At 40.3% G+C, this 21,447-nt stretch overlaps 1 protein-coding gene and 3 non-coding genes across 4 annotated transcripts; all 4 read left to right on the top strand.

Moving 5' to 3' along the window:
- The first annotated feature begins 233 nt into the window (after positions 1-233).
- Positions 234-21,378, top strand: LOC135085065 (nucleolar GTP-binding protein 1). Its single transcript, XM_063979845.1, has 15 exons — positions 234-363; positions 461-613; positions 1,050-1,171; positions 3,213-3,348; positions 5,739-5,840; positions 6,749-6,841; positions 7,346-7,495; positions 9,127-9,276; positions 12,114-12,236; positions 12,907-13,087; positions 15,913-16,022; positions 17,394-17,512; positions 18,708-18,841; positions 20,487-20,650; positions 21,140-21,378. Exons 1-15 carry the CDS (start codon positions 316-318, stop codon positions 21,293-21,295), a joined length of 1,941 nt encoding a protein of 646 aa, XP_063835915.1. The 5' UTR covers positions 234-315; the 3' UTR covers positions 21,296-21,378.
- Positions 4,864-4,996, top strand: LOC135085095 (small nucleolar RNA SNORA16B/SNORA16A family). Its single transcript, XR_010260026.1, has one exon. It is a non-coding gene; the product is annotated as a small nucleolar RNA SNORA16B/SNORA16A family (small nucleolar RNA).
- Positions 6,170-6,302, top strand: LOC135085094 (small nucleolar RNA SNORA16B/SNORA16A family). Its single transcript, XR_010260025.1, has one exon. It is a non-coding gene; the product is annotated as a small nucleolar RNA SNORA16B/SNORA16A family (small nucleolar RNA).
- Positions 8,248-8,380, top strand: LOC135085091 (small nucleolar RNA SNORA16B/SNORA16A family). The gene has a single exon (XR_010260022.1). It is a non-coding gene; the product is annotated as a small nucleolar RNA SNORA16B/SNORA16A family (small nucleolar RNA).
- Positions 21,379-21,447: the final 69 nt, after the last annotated feature.

Below are 21,447 nucleotides of genomic sequence, written 5' to 3'. Positions count from 1 at the left end.
AAAGATGAAAAACTTAAAATTTTTAACTGAAAAACTTAAAACTAGCAGAAATCAGAAGTTTTCCAAGAATTTTCGAATAACAGTTCATGGAGGTGGTGTTATAATACCTCAAAATTCCAGTTTATGTATTTCAAATTGTAAGATATTAAAAACCGGTTTTTCGATTATGATTACAAATGCCTGAGACACCTTCCTAACTCTGTGTTCCTAACTGTCACTGTCATCATTGACGTCTCATTCTTTTCAAACACGTGTTTACGTGATGCTCTCGTGTGGGAGCAAATTTTCAACAAAAAGTAGTGAAAATAAATCAAAATGAGTTTGTACAACTTTAAAAAGATAGCTGTAGTCCCTACGGCAAAGGTAAAAATTAATCTTTAAATAAAATACATCATGTAACTGGAAAAAAATCCAAAATGAAACTCCTAACCTAACGTGTCATGTTTATTTTATTTTTCAGGACTTTATAGACATAATATTGTCCAAAACACAACGGAAAACTCCTACAGTAGTACACAAGCACTACAAAATTTCAAGGATACGCGCGTTTTATATGCGCAAAGTTAAATTTACGCAACAAAATTTCCACGATAGGTTATCACGGATTATACAGGTTTGTAGCTGTTTTTTACTTCAAGGACGTATCTAGCTGCGGTCTTTTAAGTTTATTGAATTTAATGTTGTTAAATAATAAACTCTTTACCGTATTTTAAATTTTCTATTTCACATTTTAGTAAATCTGTGACTACAAACTTCTTCAAATTATTTAAATGCATGGTATTTTTTAATCCTGTGAAACTTAGCTTTAATAAACTTACGTACTACTTGTCTTGAAAATTAATATTTAATAACAATAAAAAATGTGAACTTTTTAATACAAGAAAGAATTGCACAATATTTATGTAACATACTTGAACACAGATGTACATTCAATCTTGTGGTGGATTATTTACAAGTTTAAAAACATCAATTATGTACTTTAGGAGTAATTGAATAATGTTTGAACAATTATAAAATACATTAATCTCTCTAAACTTCAATAATTTCAGGAATTCCCAAAATTAGACGATGTCCATCCCTTCTACGCAGATTTGATGAACGTACTGTACGACAAAGACCACTACAAACTTGGTCTTGGACAGCTAAACACTGCCCGCCATCTCATAGACAAGTAAGTACTTCTTTTTTATATTCATCATCATCATCTCAGCCATAGGACGTCCACTGCTGAACATAGGCCTCCCCCAATGCTTTCCATGTTACCCGGTTGGTAGTAGCCTGCGTCCAGCACTTTTCTGCTACCTTTATGATGTTGTCGGTCCACCTTGTGGGTGGACGTCCCATGCTGCGTTTTATACTAACAGCAATGAATGTGTGTTTTATGCCACTGTTCCTCAGTATATATTTCTGCCAAGGTCACCTGTGTAGTTTTTACTTTATACTTATTCTATTTATTTTGTTGTTAAATACAAAAAATAAAGTAAACTTATACATAGGAAACATCATCTACCTAGTTACAAAGAGTATTTCAATATTAAATAATAAAGTAGGTAAAAAATTATAATTAAATAAATAAAGTAAAAATATAAATAAATTACAACTCATTCAATCAAAACATGAGTCTTTCATTAAAATTATTTACAACAATTTATTTAAACTGTTTTCTAATGTTAATTTGTATTACAGTTAATCATAATACACAGAATCACAGATAGTGTGAAATGAAATACATAGTTTGAAATTAAATGAAATATTCAGTACATAGGCCCTTTCCAGCTTACCCTACCTAATTAATAATTAATTATCTCCTAGTTAACCAAAGCCGTTGGTTGCTGTAAGCCGCCGCTAGCCGTAAGTTGGCTCAAAGCCATTAACAGAGAATTTTGAGTATTAACTCTTATAGTAATTATACTATAAGATATTAAACTTTCGCGTTCCATTTCAATTAAAATAGTAAGACACGGGTCTTAACGCGACGTTTATTAATGAGTTACATTATGTACTCACGGCTTGACACAAGTGTCACAAGCAGACTGGCGCACTATGTGACGAAAGGCCGATCTAGATGGACAAAAAGGGTTAACTCAAATCTCCAATAATACTAGCAAGATCGATAGCCGACAATCTGGAGGTCACAATTCTGGTGATAATTTTGTGCAAGTACCCTCCAATAAATTAATAAATATTTTTGAAGTGTCATTACGGGTGGAATTCATGAAGAAATCATTCACTTTTCTGCATTTGGTCTGTCGCTATTTTAAAGTGTTTATAAAATTAATTGTGCTAAAGTTAGTGATGGATCGTGAGGTTGATGGTAAGAACTACCATTTTTATTCATTCACATTGCAAATAACTTTACAGTTGCCGAAAACATAGCTGTCGAATGTGATGGATATTACATTTTTAATGCGAACTTTGTGTTTGTTGGACCAGAAACTACATGTACTTTGTTGTACCATGTCTGCAACTTATATATGTTGTAGTCTCATTCATATTCTATTGATCAAAGTAAATTAGAAAGTGCGGACTGGTGCGGAACCTTGTCAATTTTTTTAGTAAAGCTGATGCCAAAATTTTTTTTTCGTTCTTTTTTTTTCGGAATACGTAATATTTATATCCCGAAGGGAGTTCTACGAACAATGGATAAAATATCCCAAAAGTGAAAAAAATAAGCGGAATGAATATTTCGATAAAATACGAAACTTACGAGGTAACGGAGGAGTTATGAAATATTAAAATGAACATTTCCCGAATTTGTTGTAAAAATTGGCTGGAAAGTGGCTGGCATGGCATTCTATATTTTTATTCACTCATCCTTTTTATTTATTTTCAATTGCCATAAAGAATTCAGCTTTGTTTTTCTTCTTAGAAACATGTCCATTTTAAGCTGACCTCCTATCAGGTAGTAATTCTTTATAACCGTGTATCAACGTATACTGGTTTATTTATTATAGCGTTAAATGTACCAAAACTGAATGCAATTATGACTGTTTTTGCTATATATAGTCAAATCATCAATAGATACCGCCTTTAAAGCTAATTAATATTGTCAAATAATATTGTCCATCTAGATCGGCCTTTCGTCACATAGTGTGGCGGTTCGCGGCGTCGTCCGTTCGGGCGGGCTTGAAGATTTTCAACTACCCTCATTTGTCATTTGTTACACTACCACTAATTATACTATACTTAAAACTTGTTGTGTCTTATTCCAGTGTGGCCAAAGACTACGTCCGCTTGCTCAAGTACGGAGACTCTTTATACCGGTGCAAGCAGCTCAAGCGAGCCGCGCTGGGCCGGATGGCCACCATCATGAAGAGGCAGTCGGCTAACCTGAGCTATTTGGAACAGGTATGATATGATATAGTTTTTGATGGACTTCATATTATTCTTATTGAGTATAAATAAAAAAAAATATCCTTGGATATTTTACACTGCGCTTCTAGTCCCAAACTAAGCAAAGCTTGTACTATGGATACTAGACAACGGATATCCCATCAAAAACAATACTTGTCAAAAAAACCAAGTCTCGCAACTCAATAGTTCTACGGTAAAAAGTTGTGAGATCCATGTAATACCAAGTCCAGGCCAGGAAATCTTTAACGTTTTACATAAATTATTGACTTGGCCATCGCACTAAATAATTTAATTTACTTACACGTGTTTTCATGCGATGGCCAAGTCAATATATTTATGTAAAACGTTAAAGATTTCCTGGCCTGGACTTGGTATTACATGGATCTCACAACTTTTTACCGTAGAACAATTGAGTTGCGAGACTTGGTTTTTTTGACAAGTATTGTTTTTGATGGGATCTCATTTCTTTTTGTATTTTGTAGACAGCAGTTATGTATCTAGAAAACTGGACCAAAATTGAAAAATTTTACTCGACTTGGCGGGGACACTACCGTGCGTCTTTATATTTATATGGTATTACAAAGTTATTTAAGTAAGTAGTTAAATATTTATAAAACTGGACCGAAATTGAAAAATTTTGCTAGACTTAGCGGTTGCACTACCGTGCCCCCAAATATTTTAGTTTTTCCTTGATTCATACACCAAACACTACTTATATTCCAAATTTGAAGCTTCTAGGTCTGCTAGAAGTGCCTTAGAATTTTGATGATCGGTGAGTCAGTCAGTCAGTCAATCAGTGAGTGACAAAATTAAGAAACTTTGACCCGTTATAATTCTTAAACTACTGGTTCAAATTGAATGAAATTTGAAATATACCGTGTCTTTACAATGCCTGTATGGATACTGAAAATTCAGTCTTCCAGATTTATCCACAACGATGATACAGGGGGTCGAAAATGGCCTGAATTGCTTCGAGAAAAGGATGGTACGGCCGTGCCGCTTTTTTGCTCGACTTGGTGGGGGCACTGCCGTGCCCCCAGATAAACATACTTAAACACTTTTTTTTAATACATACTTATTAGTTATTAAACATAGAAAACACCTAGTCCAATACAAACAAATATGTTCATGCACACAAATGTTTGTACTGTGCGGGAATCGAACCCGCTACCTCCGGAATAGTAGTCCGTCTCGAACTACTACACCAAACAGCCGACATAAAACATGTTTTTATCCTATTAACTTTCCTTTCTATTTATTTAAAAACTGATTGGTTTTTTTCTTGAAAAGATAGAAAAAGATGATAAAGATAGATCTTAGTAATGAAATGCCATCATCAGTCTAAAATTATCAAAATTCATAACTGAAAAATATTGAAATTAAACTTTTAGTGCCATCTGGTGTAGAATTGCGCATTCTTTGTATTGGAGTAATGCATCTTTTATTGAAAAGACCCTTTGAAAACAAGACCAAAAATGTATTATGTTTAGTTTTTAGTTATTTTAATTATGCTGGCCCGATCGAAGCTGAGCAAAGCTTGTGCTTTGCGTCAGTCAAAGCGCGGCCTACAAAAACCTTGACTTTATGGTCGCATGATGTGTTATTGATACGTAATCGTGCATTACCCATGTCAAGTACATTAAAACTTATGGTAAGCTAAACAGTAGTTATCAGTAAAAGTTAGATTTTTAGATGTGACCCAAAAATACCAATACTTTCAAAGAACTTAAATAAGACAGAAATAAGTATTTAAACAAGCCAAAACAACTGCACGCAGGCAGATTTAGACAACGCCACTCTTGTGGCGGCGTTTTGGGCTGACATTGTGTAGGTTTATTGTCGATACGACAAGAAGAAGAACTATTTAAATCTTATAAATATCAAGACCTAACACATCAAGAAATATCATAGTTATTTAAACAATTTATTCACATTCATACTTGTTCCATCTCACGGTAGACACTGCTATCTACAAGGTGGAAAACGATAAGTGATCTCACTCGATTATTTCTAAACTATACAAGATATCGAAAAAATGGTTACTGATCCTGAAAGTGCTTTACAAGTCTTTCAAACTGTACCAATAATAAGTTACAGAATAACCTGGATTTTTCCGAAAATTCTTGCTCGTCATTATCATTTCAGCCATAGGACGTCCACTGCTGAACGTAGGCCTCCCCCAATGATTTCCATGTTGACCGATTGGTAGCGGCCTGCGTCCAGGGCCTTCCTGCTACCTTTATTCGTCGGTCCACCTTGTAGGTGGACGTCCCACGCTGTTTTTCGGTACGCGGCCTCCACTCCAGAACCTTGCTGTCCCATCGGCCGTCAGTTCTGCGTTCTTCTTGCTATTGCATTGAAACTAAAGCGTATATTTGTTGCAGGTCCGCCAACATTTAGCCCGTCTGCCGTCCATCGACCCCTACACTCGGACCATCATTATATGCGGATTCCCCAACGTAGGAAAGTCCAGTTTCATTAACAAGGTAAGTTTAGAAACAAATATTACACAATAGGGATGTTTCCTGGGTAAAAAGCAAGAGTTTAAATTAGTCCGTCGGTTAACTTATCAAAAAATACTCGACACGTATTTTTCATTTTTTCAAACTATTGAAAATTTAAAGAGATAAAGTGTGCTAAAGTTCAAAGAGAGTGGCCCGTGACATCAAGAAGTGCTTCAAAGTGTAGCACTTTGTGACGTCGCGCGGAACTTGAACTCAGCATAACTTTGTAATTATTTGTTTGATTGACAATTAAAAATATACGTGTCTAATATTAATTGATTAAAGAAATATTTTTTTAGGAAACTAGCTTATTCTGGCCCGATCGAAGCTGACATTAGCCAATGCTTTCTGCCAGTCAAAGCGTGGCCTACAGTAACCTTGACATTATGGTCGTATGGTGTGTTATCAATACGTAATCGTGCATTACCCATGTCAAGTACAATCATTTTAGCTTGTTAGACTAGTAAAGAATAAAGAAGAGTCGTTATAAATGACAAAGTACCTCTATAATATTGGTAAAAACGACAAAGTCCATTGATTATACCAGTACAAATTAGAAAATACCTCTGTACCAGTAAAAATGAGAAAATACCTCTATAGTACCGGTACAAATGACAAAATACCTCTATACTACCAGTACAGTTTAGAAAATACCTCTTTACCAGTAAAAATGAGAAAATACCTCTATAGTACCGGTACAAATGACAAAATACCTCTATAGTACCAGTACAAACGAGAAAGTGTCTGAAATATCAGTACAAAAAACAAACTACCTCACAAGTTCTATACAAAGGTTTATACATCGTAACAGCAACGTATCATAACTATAATATTATCTTTACATTATTATTTTTTCGCAATCAGTCTTTAAAAAGCACTTTTATTTCTAGATCACGCGAGCGGACGTAGAAGTGCAACCATACGCGTTCACGACAAAGAGTTTGTACGTGGGACACACGGACTACAAGTACTTGAGGTGGCAGGTAAGATTTATGTTATATTGCATTTTTTAAGAACTTTTACTCTTGATTTGTATGAGTGTGCTTTTAAAAAGAGTTTAAAATGATTGTACAGTCAAAAGCAAATTTCGTTGCAAAATAACGCCTGAAAATAAGATGCCACCGCTTTAAACTTGATGTAAACTTGATTTGTCTCATATTTGGGGAATGTACTAGCTAGGTATCTAAAGTATCTATCTATGTATTTAAATTGTGTATTGCATGTCACATTACAATATTATTAACTCCTTGAAGATCCGTCGCGACTGTGCGTCGGGAGTGGTGTGCGAGCGCGACAGCAATATAATTACGCGCGAGTAATAAGGATGGGTAGCTTGGGGTCATTGGACGAAATTCTATCTGCTCGGCGACCGGACTTTAGTCTTATTTAAGGGTGCATTTTAACACCTTATATTACTTGTTTGTGTAAAGATGTGTTGTTGGTAGATCTTTATCCATAAATAATAATAATAATATTTATTTGTCCAGGTGATAGACACACCCGGAATATTGGATCACCCGCTAGAGGAGCGCAACGTGATCGAGATGCAGGCTGTGACCGCACTCGCGCATCTTAGGGCCGCGGTCCTGTACTTCATAGACCCCTCCGAGCAGTGCGGGCACAGTATTGAAGAGCAGGTATGATAGAGGAGTCCCTAGGCTAGTTTCCTAAAAAAAATTTTTTTTGTCCGTAATGTTTAATATCAAAAAATATTGGACACATATTTTTATTTGTCAATCTAACAAATAAATACATAGTTATGGTGCGTTGAAGTTCCGCACGACGTCACAACGTGCGGCACTTTTATGCACGCATTGACGTCACGGGCCTCTTCTTATGAACTTTGGCGCGCTTTATCTCTTTAAATTTTCATTAGTTTGAAAAAGTGAAAAATACGTGTAGAGTATTTTTTGATAAGTTAACTGACGGACTAATTAAAACTCTTGCTTTTTGACCCAGGAAACATCCCTATTGGAATAGTCATGTTGGAGTTGGTATAGTTGTGTTGGAATTAGAATAGTCATGTTGGAATTGGACTAGTTATGTTGGAACATGAACAGGTGCGTTGATACGGGAACAGTTTACATCAGAATGGGAACAGATTTGATGGATTAGGAACAGTGAATTGTTAGAGGAACATGTTTGTTGAAGCGAGAACAGTTTTTTTGGAGTGGGAATAGTTATATTGGAACGGGAACAGGTGCTTTGAAATAGCCATTTAACGGGACTATTCCCAGCTCTCGTTCCCACCGCTGCAACTCCTGTGTAGCCAGGATCTACAGCTTGACCGCCAATAAAAACCCAACCAGTGAAGGTCAAGTGTGTCCCGGGGGAAAGTTAAATAATAGGCAGTTAGCTTGATTTAATAATAGAAAGTTTTAATACATAACTCTGGCCCGATCGAAGCTGAGCAAAGCTTGTGTCTTGCATCAGTCAAAGCGCGGCCTACAGTAGTCTTGACATTATGGTCGCATGGTGTGTTATCGATACGTAATCGTGCATTACCCATGTCAAGAACAAAGAACCCTGAATTGAAATTTTAAGCTTGATTTTAATTTTACTTAATTTTGTATCCCACAAACTTGTGCTTGCAGACTAATAGTAGGTTCCTTTTTAGCAATATTCCGGCAAATATATTTCGAAATGGTACTCAAACACGAATGGTAAAATGACGGCAACTTAACCCTCATGCATGCCTGTAACCACAGAATAATAATAAGTACTACGTACAGAAGTTTAACTTCGCGAGGGTATTTAAAAAAATGTATGCTCAATGTCATTAACAATATGGTGTAATTTAGCCTGTCTCAAGAGTCAAGCAGCATTTTGTTGACAAACGTCAGTGATCGCACTGCGCCGAAGCTATAGGGCTGACTTCGGTAAAATGATGTGACGTGAGGTGCCAAACTGCGGAAAATGGCGGAGGAAATACATGATTTAGCATGAATTATCATGAATAATATTAACTACTTATTTACCTCTCAGTGTCTTGGGGCAACTTCAAAAAGTACATTCTGTGTTTTTATTATTATTTAGGCAGTTAAATACTGCACAGTATTTAGTACACCATTTTCTTTATTTTCTTCCATCATCAGAATACGCGTGCGTGAGTCAATGTTCGCTCGTATGTGAGGCCTTGTCGAATAGTATCCTGTAGGTGGGCCATCGTGCGTGTTTTGTTTTCGATGTAAACTCGCGGAGATGAACAGGCCTGCTGTAACTTCCAAAACTGCAAATTCTTCAATAAAAAATAATCTCTCCATTCCAGATATCCCTGTTCGAGAGCATAAAGCCACTGTTCAGCAACAAGCCCCTGATCGTGGTCATGAACAAGTCGGATGTGGTGACGCCCGAGCAGCTGCAGCCGGCCAAGAGAGCGCTCATTGAGGAGCTGGAGAGGACCTGCGCTAAGGGGAACGTCGTCAAGTGAGTGCTCGGACACTGCACACCAAACATTAGCACACACGTATTCTCCCTTCTCTCTCCCTCTCTCAGCAACAAGGCACACACTCACTCCCTCCCTCCCTTTCTCTCTCCATCTCCCTCTCTCTCTTACTCTCTCTCTTTCTGGTTCTCCCTCCCTCTCCCCCCTCTCACTCCCACTCTCTCCATCTTTCCCTCTCTCTCTCCCTTACTCACCTTTCCTTTCTCCCTCTGTCTCTCTCCCTCCCTCTTTAACTCTCATTCCTTTCTCCCTCCCTAACCCTCCCTCCCTCGCCCTCTACCACTCTTGCTCCCTCCCTCTCCATTTCATTCTCCCTCTGGCTCTCCTCCTCTCCCCTTCTCTCTCTCTCTCTCTCCCCCTCCCTTTCTCCCCTCTCTCTCCCCCTCCCTTTCTCCCCTCTCTCTCCCCCTCCCTTTCTCCCCTCTTACTCCCCCTCCCTTTCTCCCCTCTCTCTCCCCCTCCCTTTCTCCCCTCTCTCTCCCCCTCCCTTTCTCCCCTCTCTCTCCCCCTCTCCCCCTCCCTTTCTCCCCTCTTACTCCCCCTCCCTTTCTCCCCTCTCTCTCCCCCTCCCTTTCTCCCCTCTCTCTCCCCCTCCCTTTCTCCCCTGCCTTTCTCCCCTTCTCTCTCCCTCCCTCACTCCCTCCCCCTCCCAGCAACAAGCCCCTGATCGTGGTCATGAACAAGTCGGACGTGGTGACGCCCGAGCAGCTGCAGCCGGCCAAGAGGGCGCTCATTGAGGAGCTGGAGAGGACCTGTGCCAAGGGGAACGTCGTCAAGTGAGTGCTTGGACACTGCACACCAAACATTAGCACACACGCATTCTCCCTTCTCTCTCCCTCTCTCAGCAACAAGGCACACACATACTCCCTCCCTCCCTTTCTCTCTCCATCTCCCTCTCTCTTACTCTCTCTCTTTCTTGTTCTCCCTCTTACTCTTTCCCTTACTCTCTCCCTCCCTCTCCCCTCTCTCACTCCCACTCTCCATCTTTCCCTCTCTCTCTCCCTTACTCTCCTTTCCTTTCTCCCTCTGTCTCTCTCTCTCCCTCTTTAACTCTCATTCCTTTCTCCCTCCCTAACCCTCCCTCTCAGCAACAAGGCACACTGTCTCCCTCCCTCTGTTTCCTCTTTCTCCCTCTCTCTCCCTTTCCCTCCCTATCTCTCTTTATCTCTTGCTCTTTCAGCAACAAGCCACTCACTCCCTCTCTCTTTTTCCCTCTCTCCCTCCCACCCTCTATCTCCCTCCCTCCCTCTCTTCCTCTCCCAGCAACAAGCCCCTGATCGTGGTCATGAACAAGTCGGACGTGGTGACGCCCGAGCAGCTGCAGCCGGCCAAGAGGGCGCTCATTGAGGAGCTGGAGAGGACCTGCGCTAAAGGGAACGTCGTCAAGTGAGTGCTTGGACATACTTTCATCTCTTACAGCTGCACCTCTCTCAGCAACATGTCACTCTCACTCTTCCTCTTTCTCTTGCCCTCTCCCTCCCTCTTTCTCCTCTCTCTTCCTCTCCCTCCCTCTTTATTATCCACTCTCCCTCTTTCTTATCTCTCTCTCCCTTTCTCCCTCTCCCCTTTGCCTCTCCTCTCTCTCTATCCCCTTTCCCTCCCTCTCTTTCCCTCTCTTCCCTCCCTCTCTCCTTCCTCTTTCCCTCTCACTCCTTCCTCTATCCCTCCCTCCCCCTCTCTCCCTCTCTCCCCCCCTCCCTCCCTCTCTAAGCAACAAGCCCCTTATTGAGGAGCTGGAGAGCTGCACACCAAACATTGGCACACACGCATTCTCCCTTCTCTCTCCCTCTCTCAGCAACAAGGCACACACTCACTCCCTCTCTCTTTCACTCCCTCTTTCGCTCTCTCCTTCTCTCCCTTTCTCTCCCTATCTCCCTCTATCTCTTCCTTACCTGCACCAGACATTGGCACACTTATTCCTTATCTCTATTTCTTGCTCTCCCTCTTCCCTCTCTCTCCCTCCCTCTGTCTTTCTCTCCCACTCTTTCTCCCTCTTTCAGCAACAAATCACACGCCCTCTCCCTCCCTGTCCAGCCCTCTTGCCTTTTCTCTCCCTCTCTTGCTCTCCCTCTCTCTATCTATCTGCCCCGCCCTCTCTTGCCCTCCCTCTCTCTATCTATCTGCCCCGCCCTCTCTAACTCCCTTTACTATCCTCTCTCTCTCCCTCTATCTCCCTCTCTCTCCCTCTCCTCTCCCTCTCCCAGCAACAAGCCCCTGATCGTGGTCATGAACAAGTCGGACGTGGCGACGCCCGAGCAGCTGCAGCCGGCCAAGAGAGCGCTCATTGAGGAGCTGGAGAGGACCTGCGCTAAGGGGAACGTCGTCAAGTGAGTGCTCGGACACTGCACACCAAACATTAGCACACACGCATTCTCCCTTCTCTCTCCCTCTCTCAGCAACAAGGCACACACTCTCCCTCTCTCTCCCACTCCCTACTTCCCTCTTTGCCTCTCTCCTCCCCTCTCTCCTCCCCTCTCCTCCCCTCTCTACACCGCTCTCCTCCCCTCTCCTCCCCTCTCCTCCCCTCTCCTCCCCTCTCTACACCCCTCCTCCCCTCTCTTCTCCCCTCTCTACTCCCCTCTACTCCCCTTTCCCTAATAAAACAGTGAAATCCTGACATATAAATCTCTTTCGTTTGACAGCTCGTGGTGGTTGCTCTAATCCGAAGGAAAATTAACTTTATTTATAGCGTGAACTGTGATTCAAGAAGAAAATTGATACACTCATTAAGTTATAATTCATGTTTCATTTGATCCCCTGTCACACATAAAGTTTCTCCATTTTGTCGCAGCGCGGACTCGAACTCGGAGCTGTCCATCGTGCCAGTAATGCGAATGTCCACTCTGACGGAGGAAGGTGTGCAAGAGGTCAAGATCGAAGCCTGCGAGCGGCTGTTGGGACACCGCGTCACCGAGAAGATGCGGACTAAGAAGGTGAGCTAGTTGGCGAGTAAAGATAATGAGCTAGTTCGCGAGCTAATGATTTAATGAACTAGTTCGTTGATATAGGAGCTTTGAAGTTTGCGAGCTAACCAGTGAATTAATTTATGGACAAAAAATTAAAATCTCGGGCTAAGATGGTAAACTAGTTCGCGAGCTAAAGATTTAATGAATGAACTAGTTCAATGTTAAAATATGTCATAGTATGTACCAAACCGCTCGGCCCGGGGGACGCTTTACACATAAGTTGATGTGGCCTCAGAAGATACGCTAGGTAGTTCGTGAGCTAAAAATACTAGCGAACTAGTTAACTGACAACGAATTATAATTTGATGTGCATTAGAAAGTACGTCGCTTGGTAGTTCGCACACTAAAAATACCAGTAGTTCACTGGTATTTTTAGTGTGTAGTTCATTGACAAAAAAATAGAATTTGAAAATGCGTACTGGCATGCTCGCTAATCCGCGAACTATCTTTAGTTTGCGGCTATAAATGACTTTGTAACGATTATTGAATACATTTAATTCCCATCGAACAACCAATCTTTCTTACTTTTATTAATTTTATTTTCTGTCTCTGTAGTCGATACCCATTAAACAAACTTTATATTCCGGACTAAATGTAGTGTAAAATGTTCAATGATATTTATTTACTTTTTTTCTAGGTGGACGGAATCCTCAACCGCCTCCACGTGGCCGTCCCCTCCCCGCGCGACGGGAAGGCGCGTCCCCCCGTCATACCCCCCTCCGTCCTGCTCAAGAAACAACAGCAAGCGGAGAAAGAGAGCCGCAAGAGAAAACTGGAGAGAGAGATAGAACTTGAGCAAGGAGACGATTATGTGTTGGGTGAGCTTACATTCCTGTTTTAAACTTGTAGCTAGTCTTAGTTTATTTGGTCCTTCGAGCCGGATAAGAGCCAAAGAGTAGCGAACGGAGAAAGAGAGCCGCAAGAGAAAGCTGGAGAGAGAGATAGAGCTTGAGCAGGAAGACGATTATGTGCTGGGTGAGTTTATATTCCTGTCTTAAACTTACAGCTAGTTCTAGTCCATTTGGTCCTTCGAGCTGGATGAGTCACATAGCAGCAAGCGGAGAAAGAGAGCCGCAAGAGAAAACTGGAGAGAGAGATAGAGCTTGAACAGGGAGACGATTATGTGCTGGGTGAGTTTATATTCTTGTTTTAAAACTTGTAGCTAGTCTTAGTATTTTTGGTCCTTCGAGCCGGATGAGTCAGATAGCAGCAAATAGAGAAAGAGAGCCGCAAGAGAAAACTGGAGAGAGAGATAGAGCTTGAGCAGGAAGACGACTATGTGCTGGGTGAGTTACATTATTGTTTTAAGCTAGCTCATATATTTTTGGTCCTTCGAGCCGGATGAGTCACACAGAGAACTTGAGCAGGGAGACGACTATGTGCCGAGTTTATATTCCTTTCTTAAACAGTTAGTCCTATTATTTTGGTCCTTTGAGCCGGATGAGTCAGCAGTAAGCGGAGAAAGAGTCGCAAGAGAAAACTGGAGAGATAAATAGAACTCGAGCAGGGAGACGATTATGTGCTGGGTGAGTTTACATTACTGTTTTAAACTTGTAGCTAGTCTTAGTATTTTTGGTCCTTCGAGCCGGATGAGTTAGATAGCAGCAAATAGATAAAGAGAGCCGCAAGAGAAAACTGGAAAGAGAGATAGAGCTTGAGCAGGGAGACGACTATGTGCTGGGTGAGTTACATTATTGTCTTAAGCTAGCTCATATATTTTTGGTCCTTCGAGCCGGATGAGTCAGCAGTAAGCGGAGAAAGAGTCGCAAGAGAAAACTGGAGAGATAAATAGAGCTTGAGCAAGGAGACGACTATGTGCTGGGTGAGTTTACATTCCAATTTTAAAGTAGTTCATATATTTTGGTCCTTCCAGCCGGATGATCCTGAAATACTTCGCTCCAGTGTTTTATGTAATTGAGTACTTATGAACCTAAAGACGTAGTGTAGGCAGCTCTATTCGGTGAACCGACGACCTGTTGAAGGTCGCTGGAAATCCTTGGAGAAGACCTTTTTCCAGCAGTGGACGTCCTTTTCTTTAACATTATTAATAGTCCCGTTAGCCCTTCGTACTAAGCTTGTATCACGAGTAAGCTCACCGTTCGGCTATTGTGGCTTCAATAAAGTTTTTAAAGCTGCTTAGTGCTCTTTTAATCTCCACTGAAGGAGCACGACGCTCTCTAATTAACCCAAACTTTTAAAAACACAAAATTTTACTCTCCATATTTGATTCCCCTAACTTACTTTCTCTGTTGAATCTTGACGCTAGAATTATTTCTCGCCATCGTATGAAAACATTTGTTTTGCATGTTTATAAGAACAATACTTCTTTTTATAACCCTGTTATACGCATGTGTCGGCTATACAACGAATTGCTGCAGAATAGTAACCTCGATATATTTGTAGCGAATCATAACACCTTTCGACGAACCGTCAAACGTATCCTCGGCTGAGCTACTGTTCTCTCTTTGCTTGTTTGCTATTGTGAGTAGTAAGTATATAGTGAAACTTGTGAATTCTAACGCAATATTATTTGTTTTTATTCTCCTTTGCGAGTATTCCTTTATTATGTGGTATTATACCTGCCCGCCCACCTGTTCAATATTGTTACTATTGTTTAACTTTTTTGATTTTATAGCGAACGGGTTGCGCCTGTGCATTACTTGTCTTTATGGGTAATTCATAGGCGCAGCTTACTTTTGTGTTACTTTTACCTCTATAACACAATGTTTACGTGATTGTTATTGCATGCTGTGTGTACACGTTTTTAGGTTGCAATCTAGATTTATAAGCATTATTCTGTAATAATTGCAATTATTTGTAACTACCGTTGTATCCCTTGATTGTTACCTGTTGTGTATGCCTTAATAAATAAATAAATAAATAAATAACCAGGCAAGCAAATTGAGGATGCCCTACACTCCCCATGCATAGGGGAAGCCAGATGTTTGCATATTTAACACTTAGTTCAATGGCACTGGTCTCATTTGTAAACTGGTCGGAATCCATGTTCCGTACCGGTAGATCCTTGCCTATAGCAAGCTTGACATAGAGGCCGAATGTTGCAGCGAGACATGCAAGACATTCTTTCCACGTCAAATACACTTAAAAGGACGTAGACCTAGGTCAACAAACTTTTAAAATTTAAAGGTTGGACTGATAGAGATCCGAGGAACACGGGTTCGAACCCCGTTGCCACTCGACACACTTATTTAGCTTATTACGAGGGGTTACTTATATTCTTTCATTAAAAAAAGACTGAGATTTTTTGTTGGGCAGTGCAGGACAACGGGGGATCGTTGTAGAAATCCTTGGAGGAGGCCTTTGTCTATCAATAGACTAGGTTGTAAATAATACCCTCATATACACGGCAAACCATCCTAGACTGCATCTCACTTAACACCAGGTGCGATTGCGGTTAAATACCGGCCTTGTTAGGCATAAAAAAACAACTTACGAATGTGCTATTTACTGCAAATCATATTCAGTTAAATAACTGCACTAAATGATCGTTTTAAGCTTTCGAAACGCTCTCCTATCAAATACATATTTTACAGATTCGTAAGTTTGCCGTGGATGTGCCGATATTAGCTTATATTTAGAACAATTTTCACCACAATCAATAACCGAAGCCCTTCATTCGTAGACCTACAAAAGAACTACACGGACATCGCGGAGGAGGAGCGCCACGACCCCATCCCGGAGTTCTGGGAGGGACACAACATCGCCGACTACATCGACCCCGATATCTTCGACGTGAGTGCTATATTTTATTTATTAAGTCAACTACACTCGACATAAAATAAATCGCACCTCCCGCGACAAGCACTTTCAAACGTATGCATCCCCACTTCCCATCAATATTGGCACCATTTAAAAACCTATTTCTAAACTTCATTTCATTAAAGGAAAGGTTTTTACCCCAAAAATGTGTCTTTAGAAGGATCCAGAGTCACTTCTTCATAAAATCGGTAGTTACGCTTGAGCCAACTTTTATGGCTATAAAACTGTTAAGTTGGGATTAATCGCTATCCGTCTGTTAAAGAGGACACGTATGATCATTATTTTTACGAATACGAAATTGCAGATTTTGTTTTTTTGATAAACTGCAATCCTTCAGTTATAAATAAATAAATCTATCTATACAGGGTGGAAGCGATAAGTGATCTCACTCGATTATTTCTAAACTATTCAAGATATCCAAAAACTGGTTACTGATTCTGAAAGTGCTCTACGAGCTCTATCTAACGGTACCAATAATATGTTACCAAATAAACTAGATCTATCCGAAAATTCATTGTTTCCGGCTTCCATACATTTAGTAAAACCACATAATATTAAAAACTATACAAGATATCCAAAAACTGGTTACTGATTCTGAAAGTGCTTTACAAGCTCTATCCAACGGTACCAATAATAGGTTACAAAATAAACCTGGTCTATCCGAAAATTCAATGTTTGCAGCTTCCATACATTAAGTACCGCCACAGTCATGGCACTCATGTCTTGATAATATTATAACAAGTAAAGCCCTCAATGTTTTCCATGAATAATTTTTAAATAAGAATGCAATTTGGAGTTCAATTTAAGTGTTTATTATTGAATAAAAAAAATTAACACTTTTAATATTGTGTGGCTGGCATACATTTAGTATGGAGCCTGAAAACATTAAATTTTTGGATAGATTCAGTTAATTCTGCAACCTATTTCTGATACCATTTGAAAGAGCTCGTGAAGCACTTTCAGGATCAATAACCAGTTTTTCGATATCTTGTATAGTTTAGAAATAATCGAGTGAGATCACTTATCGTTTCCACCATAATTAAAAATGAATTGCTGTTCGTTAGTCTGATTAAAACTCGAGAACGGCTGGGCCGATTGAGCTGATTTTGGTTTTAAAATGTTTGTCGTAGTCCAGGGTAGGTCTAAACGGTGAGCAAATAAGGAAAAATTGCGATGGCTTATTTATTGCCTTTAAGGCGGAACAGATTTCGCCGGGTCAGCTAGTAAATAATAAATTTCTTTCGCTATAATTCATATTTTTATCGGTTATTTTAATTAATCTTTCAAATCAATTTTAAAGCTTTAAAATATCGATACCTCAAATTACTTTGACGCCATTTCCAGAAACTGGCCGAGCTAGAGAAAGAGGAGGAATTGCGGGAGGAAGGAGGCATGTACGCCGTGCCCAAGATAGAGCTCGACGAGACCATGAAGGAGATTCGCGACCTCGCCAGGCAGATACGGTGCGTATTTTAGGCAAACACAATAGGCTAGTTTCCAAAAAAAAATTTTTTACTCCGTCAATTTTAATATAAAAAAATATTGGACACGTATATTTTTAATTGTCAATCAAACAAATAATTACAAAGTTATAGTGCGTTGAAGTTCCGCGCGACGTCACAAAGTGCTGCACTTTTACGCACTCACTGACGTCACGGGCCTTTTCTTTAGAACTTTGGCACACTTTATCCTTTCCATTAGTTTTAAAAAGTGAAAAATACGTGTCGAGTTGTTTTTGATAAGTTAACTGACGGACTAATTAAAACTCTTCCTTTTTTTTCCCAGGAAACATCCCTATTCGTCCTTTTCGCATTTGGCCCCATTACAGATGGTCAAACTTTCTCAACTGAAAGCAGCAGCCAAAAATAAACTTGGACATTTTATACTGCGCCTCTAGTCCCAAACTAAGCAAAACTTATAGGTATTATGGGTATTAGATAATGGATACTTTTTTTGTAAATAATTACTATTTTTTTAATTTTCATACAAAATAAATTTTACAAAATCCGATTTGTATGAAAATTAAAATAGTTAAAATGAAGATATCAATTTTCTGACTTCACCATACCATTTATATGACCATGTTAACATGGGCTAGTGTCGGCTCATATACCCATTTACCTAACACCCTGTATATCCCAATCATAAGTGTATCAATAAATATGAGGTTCTAGTGTAGTCCTACCTACATTTAAGAAACCTCATTTCTGATGTGTGGTAAAAATATACTTACTTTTCCAAGATGTACCTAGATATTGGTGCCTTATTTACTATTATAGGTGTGTGGTAGGGCAAGCTATTTAAAACGTGTATAAGCACCCTAAAAGGGTCTAAGTACAGAATAAAAAACTTTGATTACACATTTAAGTGCATCGCTATGAGTTAAAATGATCAAAGAAGTAAAATCCATGTTCATTATTAATGTCAATTCTGCGGGCTTTTGTTTATTTACGTCTCCTTACAAATTTTCTCATTCAATCACGTAGGAAAATTCCGAGCATAGCTCGTTCCATCCATCACCTCTTGGGTGACCTTCTCTTCGTAGCCTATAGTAAGTTACCACGTCTCTGTTGCATAAGTTATCGCTGGCAACACACACTGGTCAAGAACTTTAGTTTTTGACACTGCGGTGTAATAGAAATTATTATTTCCTTGCAGCAACAAGAAGGCGATCCTCAAGGACGAGTCTCGCCTCACCAAGCAGTCCACCAAACCCGTCATGCCTCGTACAAGCCGCGCGCGCGCCCGCGACCGATCCACCGGGAAACTCAGGGAAGAGATGGAGAAACTTGGTGAGTACATAGAACCTTTTGCAGGTCTTCCATCTCCGGGCCATTTTTAGATGAATGGGCTTATCGATTAAATGGCGCGATAAAAGCTCATCGCGGCGCACATCTATACAGGCCTATAGGTGGTGAGAATTGCTGTCGGATATAAACAGGTCATCAAGATACGCCAGTTCGATACCTTGCAAGCTGGAACCTGATCTAAACCGCTGGAATGTCAAAGGCGCGTTCTTCATGCCAAAAGGCATTCGGGTAAGACGGTAAGTGCCGAGCAGTGTGACAAAAGCTGTTTTTTCTCTGTCTTCCTTGGATACGGTCATCTGCCAGTACCCCGATCTTAGGTCAATGTCCAAGATCAAAACAAACTGGGAGATGATGGAGAAACTCGGTCAATGCATTATAGATCATAATTGTATAGCCTTAAGGACGAGTCTCGCCTGACTAAGCAGTCACCGCTCCAATAGGAAACTCAAAGAATAGATGGAGAAACTTGGTGAGTATATAGAACCTTTTTCAGGTCTTCCATCGCCATGATAAAATCGTGTCGATGATTTTAGACGACAAACGTATGGGCTTATCGCGATAATCGCTTAAATCTGTAAAATAAAAGCTTATCCTAGGCCTATAGATCCACTGGGAAACTCTGGAAAGAGATGGAGAAACTCTGTCAGTACATAGTACCTTTTGAAGGCCTTTCAGCTCGTTGTGATAGCTGTTGGATATGAATAGGTCATCAAGATACGCCAATCCGATACCTTGTATGCTGGAATGTGATCGAAACAGAGCCATCAACCGCTTGAATGTCGATGGCGTGTTCTTCACGCCATAAAGCATGCGGGTGAAACTGTAAGTGCTGAGCAGTGTGACAAAAGCTGTTTTGTCTCTGTCTTCCTTGGATACAGTCATCTGCCAGTACCCAGATCTTAGGTCAATGTCAATCGATACATAAACTATGGGAGGAGATGGAGAAACTCGGTCAGTGCATTATAGATCATAATTGTATAGCCTTAAGGACGAGTCTAGCATCAAGAAGTAGTCCACCGCTCCACCGGTAAGCTTACGGAAGTGATGGAGAAACTTGGTCAATACATTATAGATCAATATTCAATCATATCGCCCCAAACACCATCAAAATTCTTTGCTAATATTTTAAACAGAAAATTTTTGAGGATGGATGGTTACTTGGCCCGATCGAAGATGAGCAAAGCTCGTGCCTTGCGTCAGTCAAAGCGCGGCCTACAGCAGGCTTGACATTATGGTCGCATGATGTGTTATTGATACGTAATCGTGCATTACCCATGTTAAGAACAAACTCATTTTAACATCTCTAATAATTGTTGTTAGAGATCTAAATAAGACGTAAAGAATTTCATTCTTTGAGAATAGACGTGCTTTAAACAGTACACTGGTGTATATTAAGTACGTTGTATTTATCTTTTTTTTCACATTACCCCGAAACCTTGGGGTTGAAAATTGGGGGAGGCTTATGTTCAACAGAAGACGTCCTATGGCTGAGATGATGATGATGATGACCCCGAAACCATAAAACAAATCAAAATATCGCGTCGTGGTTATCGCAGAAAAGTGAATAATTAGTTTTGCTGTAAAATGTTCGTGTTTTATTTTACTAATCGCCCCATTTCACCCCCAGGCGTGGACATGTCAGAGACGAAAGAAGCGAACTTCACCAAGACAAGATCACGCTCGCGCTCGCAATCGGCCGTCGCGGCGAAACGCGCCAGAATGGAATCAGAGTCGCGCACGCGTTCCGTCAGCCGCCCCGCGCGCGACGAACAGGGAGTCAAGCCTGGCGTTGTGAGTATACTTTTATACTTGGGGATAAAGAGTTATACTTAGGGATGAAATGTATACTTAGGGATAAAATTGTATACCTGGGGATAAAATACCTGTATTTCCCATGTGACAAGCAAATAAATAAAGGGGTATACTTTAGGGTAGGATGGGATAACGCATCGTATTACAAAATTATGGTACAGTGTTTTGTTGTTGGTGTTTTGAATACGAGTAAAGGGAATGAACATACTTGGGGATAAGGGTGTATAATAAGGGATAAAAGGTATACTTACGGATAAAAGTGTATACTTGATGTGATTAACTACGATGGAACTGTAGACTGCTATTGTGTATTGTTATCCCGTGGGATAAAATGTACACTTTAGTTAGAATATTCACATGCACTACAATGCATCGTGAACTAACATTCTCTGTGCAGTATTTAGTTTAGGAAATCAGAATCCTTCAAACGTTCCAGGCAACTCTTTTAACCCAAATTTTGATCCCCAGATGGCGAGAAAAGCCAAGAATATGGCTCACGTGGCGATTGCGAAGAAAACCAAGAAAATGGGTCTCAAGGGAGAGGCCGACCGCTTCATCGGGACCAAGATGCCCAAGCATCTGTTTGCGGGCAAGCGCGGCGTCGGCAAGACGGACCGACGATAATTTGGAAATTATACACGGATGTAGACTTACGTATACATGTAGATACCCAAATAAAGTCGGCAGTTTGGGAACTATACGTGCATATACATACAGTATATCTAGCACGAACAACTTGCTTCTTCGAATCGTTTGCGTATTCGACGCAATTCGAT

The sequence above is a fragment of the Ostrinia nubilalis genome, chromosome 27 (genome assembly GCF_963855985.1).
Source record: "Ostrinia nubilalis chromosome 27, ilOstNubi1.1, whole genome shotgun sequence".
NCBI classification, from domain to species: Eukaryota; Metazoa; Arthropoda; class Insecta; order Lepidoptera; family Crambidae; genus Ostrinia; species Ostrinia nubilalis.
The sequence above is the reverse complement of the archived record's forward strand: the minus strand, read 5'-3'. Positions and strand labels throughout refer to the sequence as shown.

Coding starts and splice junctions, on each gene's coding strand:
- LOC135085065 (XM_063979845.1), top strand. CDS start 316: ATGAGTTTGTACAACTTTAAAAAGATAGCTGTAGTCCCTACGGCAAAG. Junction 1,172..3,212: donor GCCCGCCATCTCATAGACAA/GTAAGTACTTCT, acceptor GTCTTATTCCAG/TGTGGCCAAAGACTACGTCC. Junction 9,277..12,113: donor GGACCTGCGCTAAGGGGAAC/GTCGTCAAGTGA, acceptor TCGAACTCGGAG/CTGTCCATCGTGCCAGTAAT.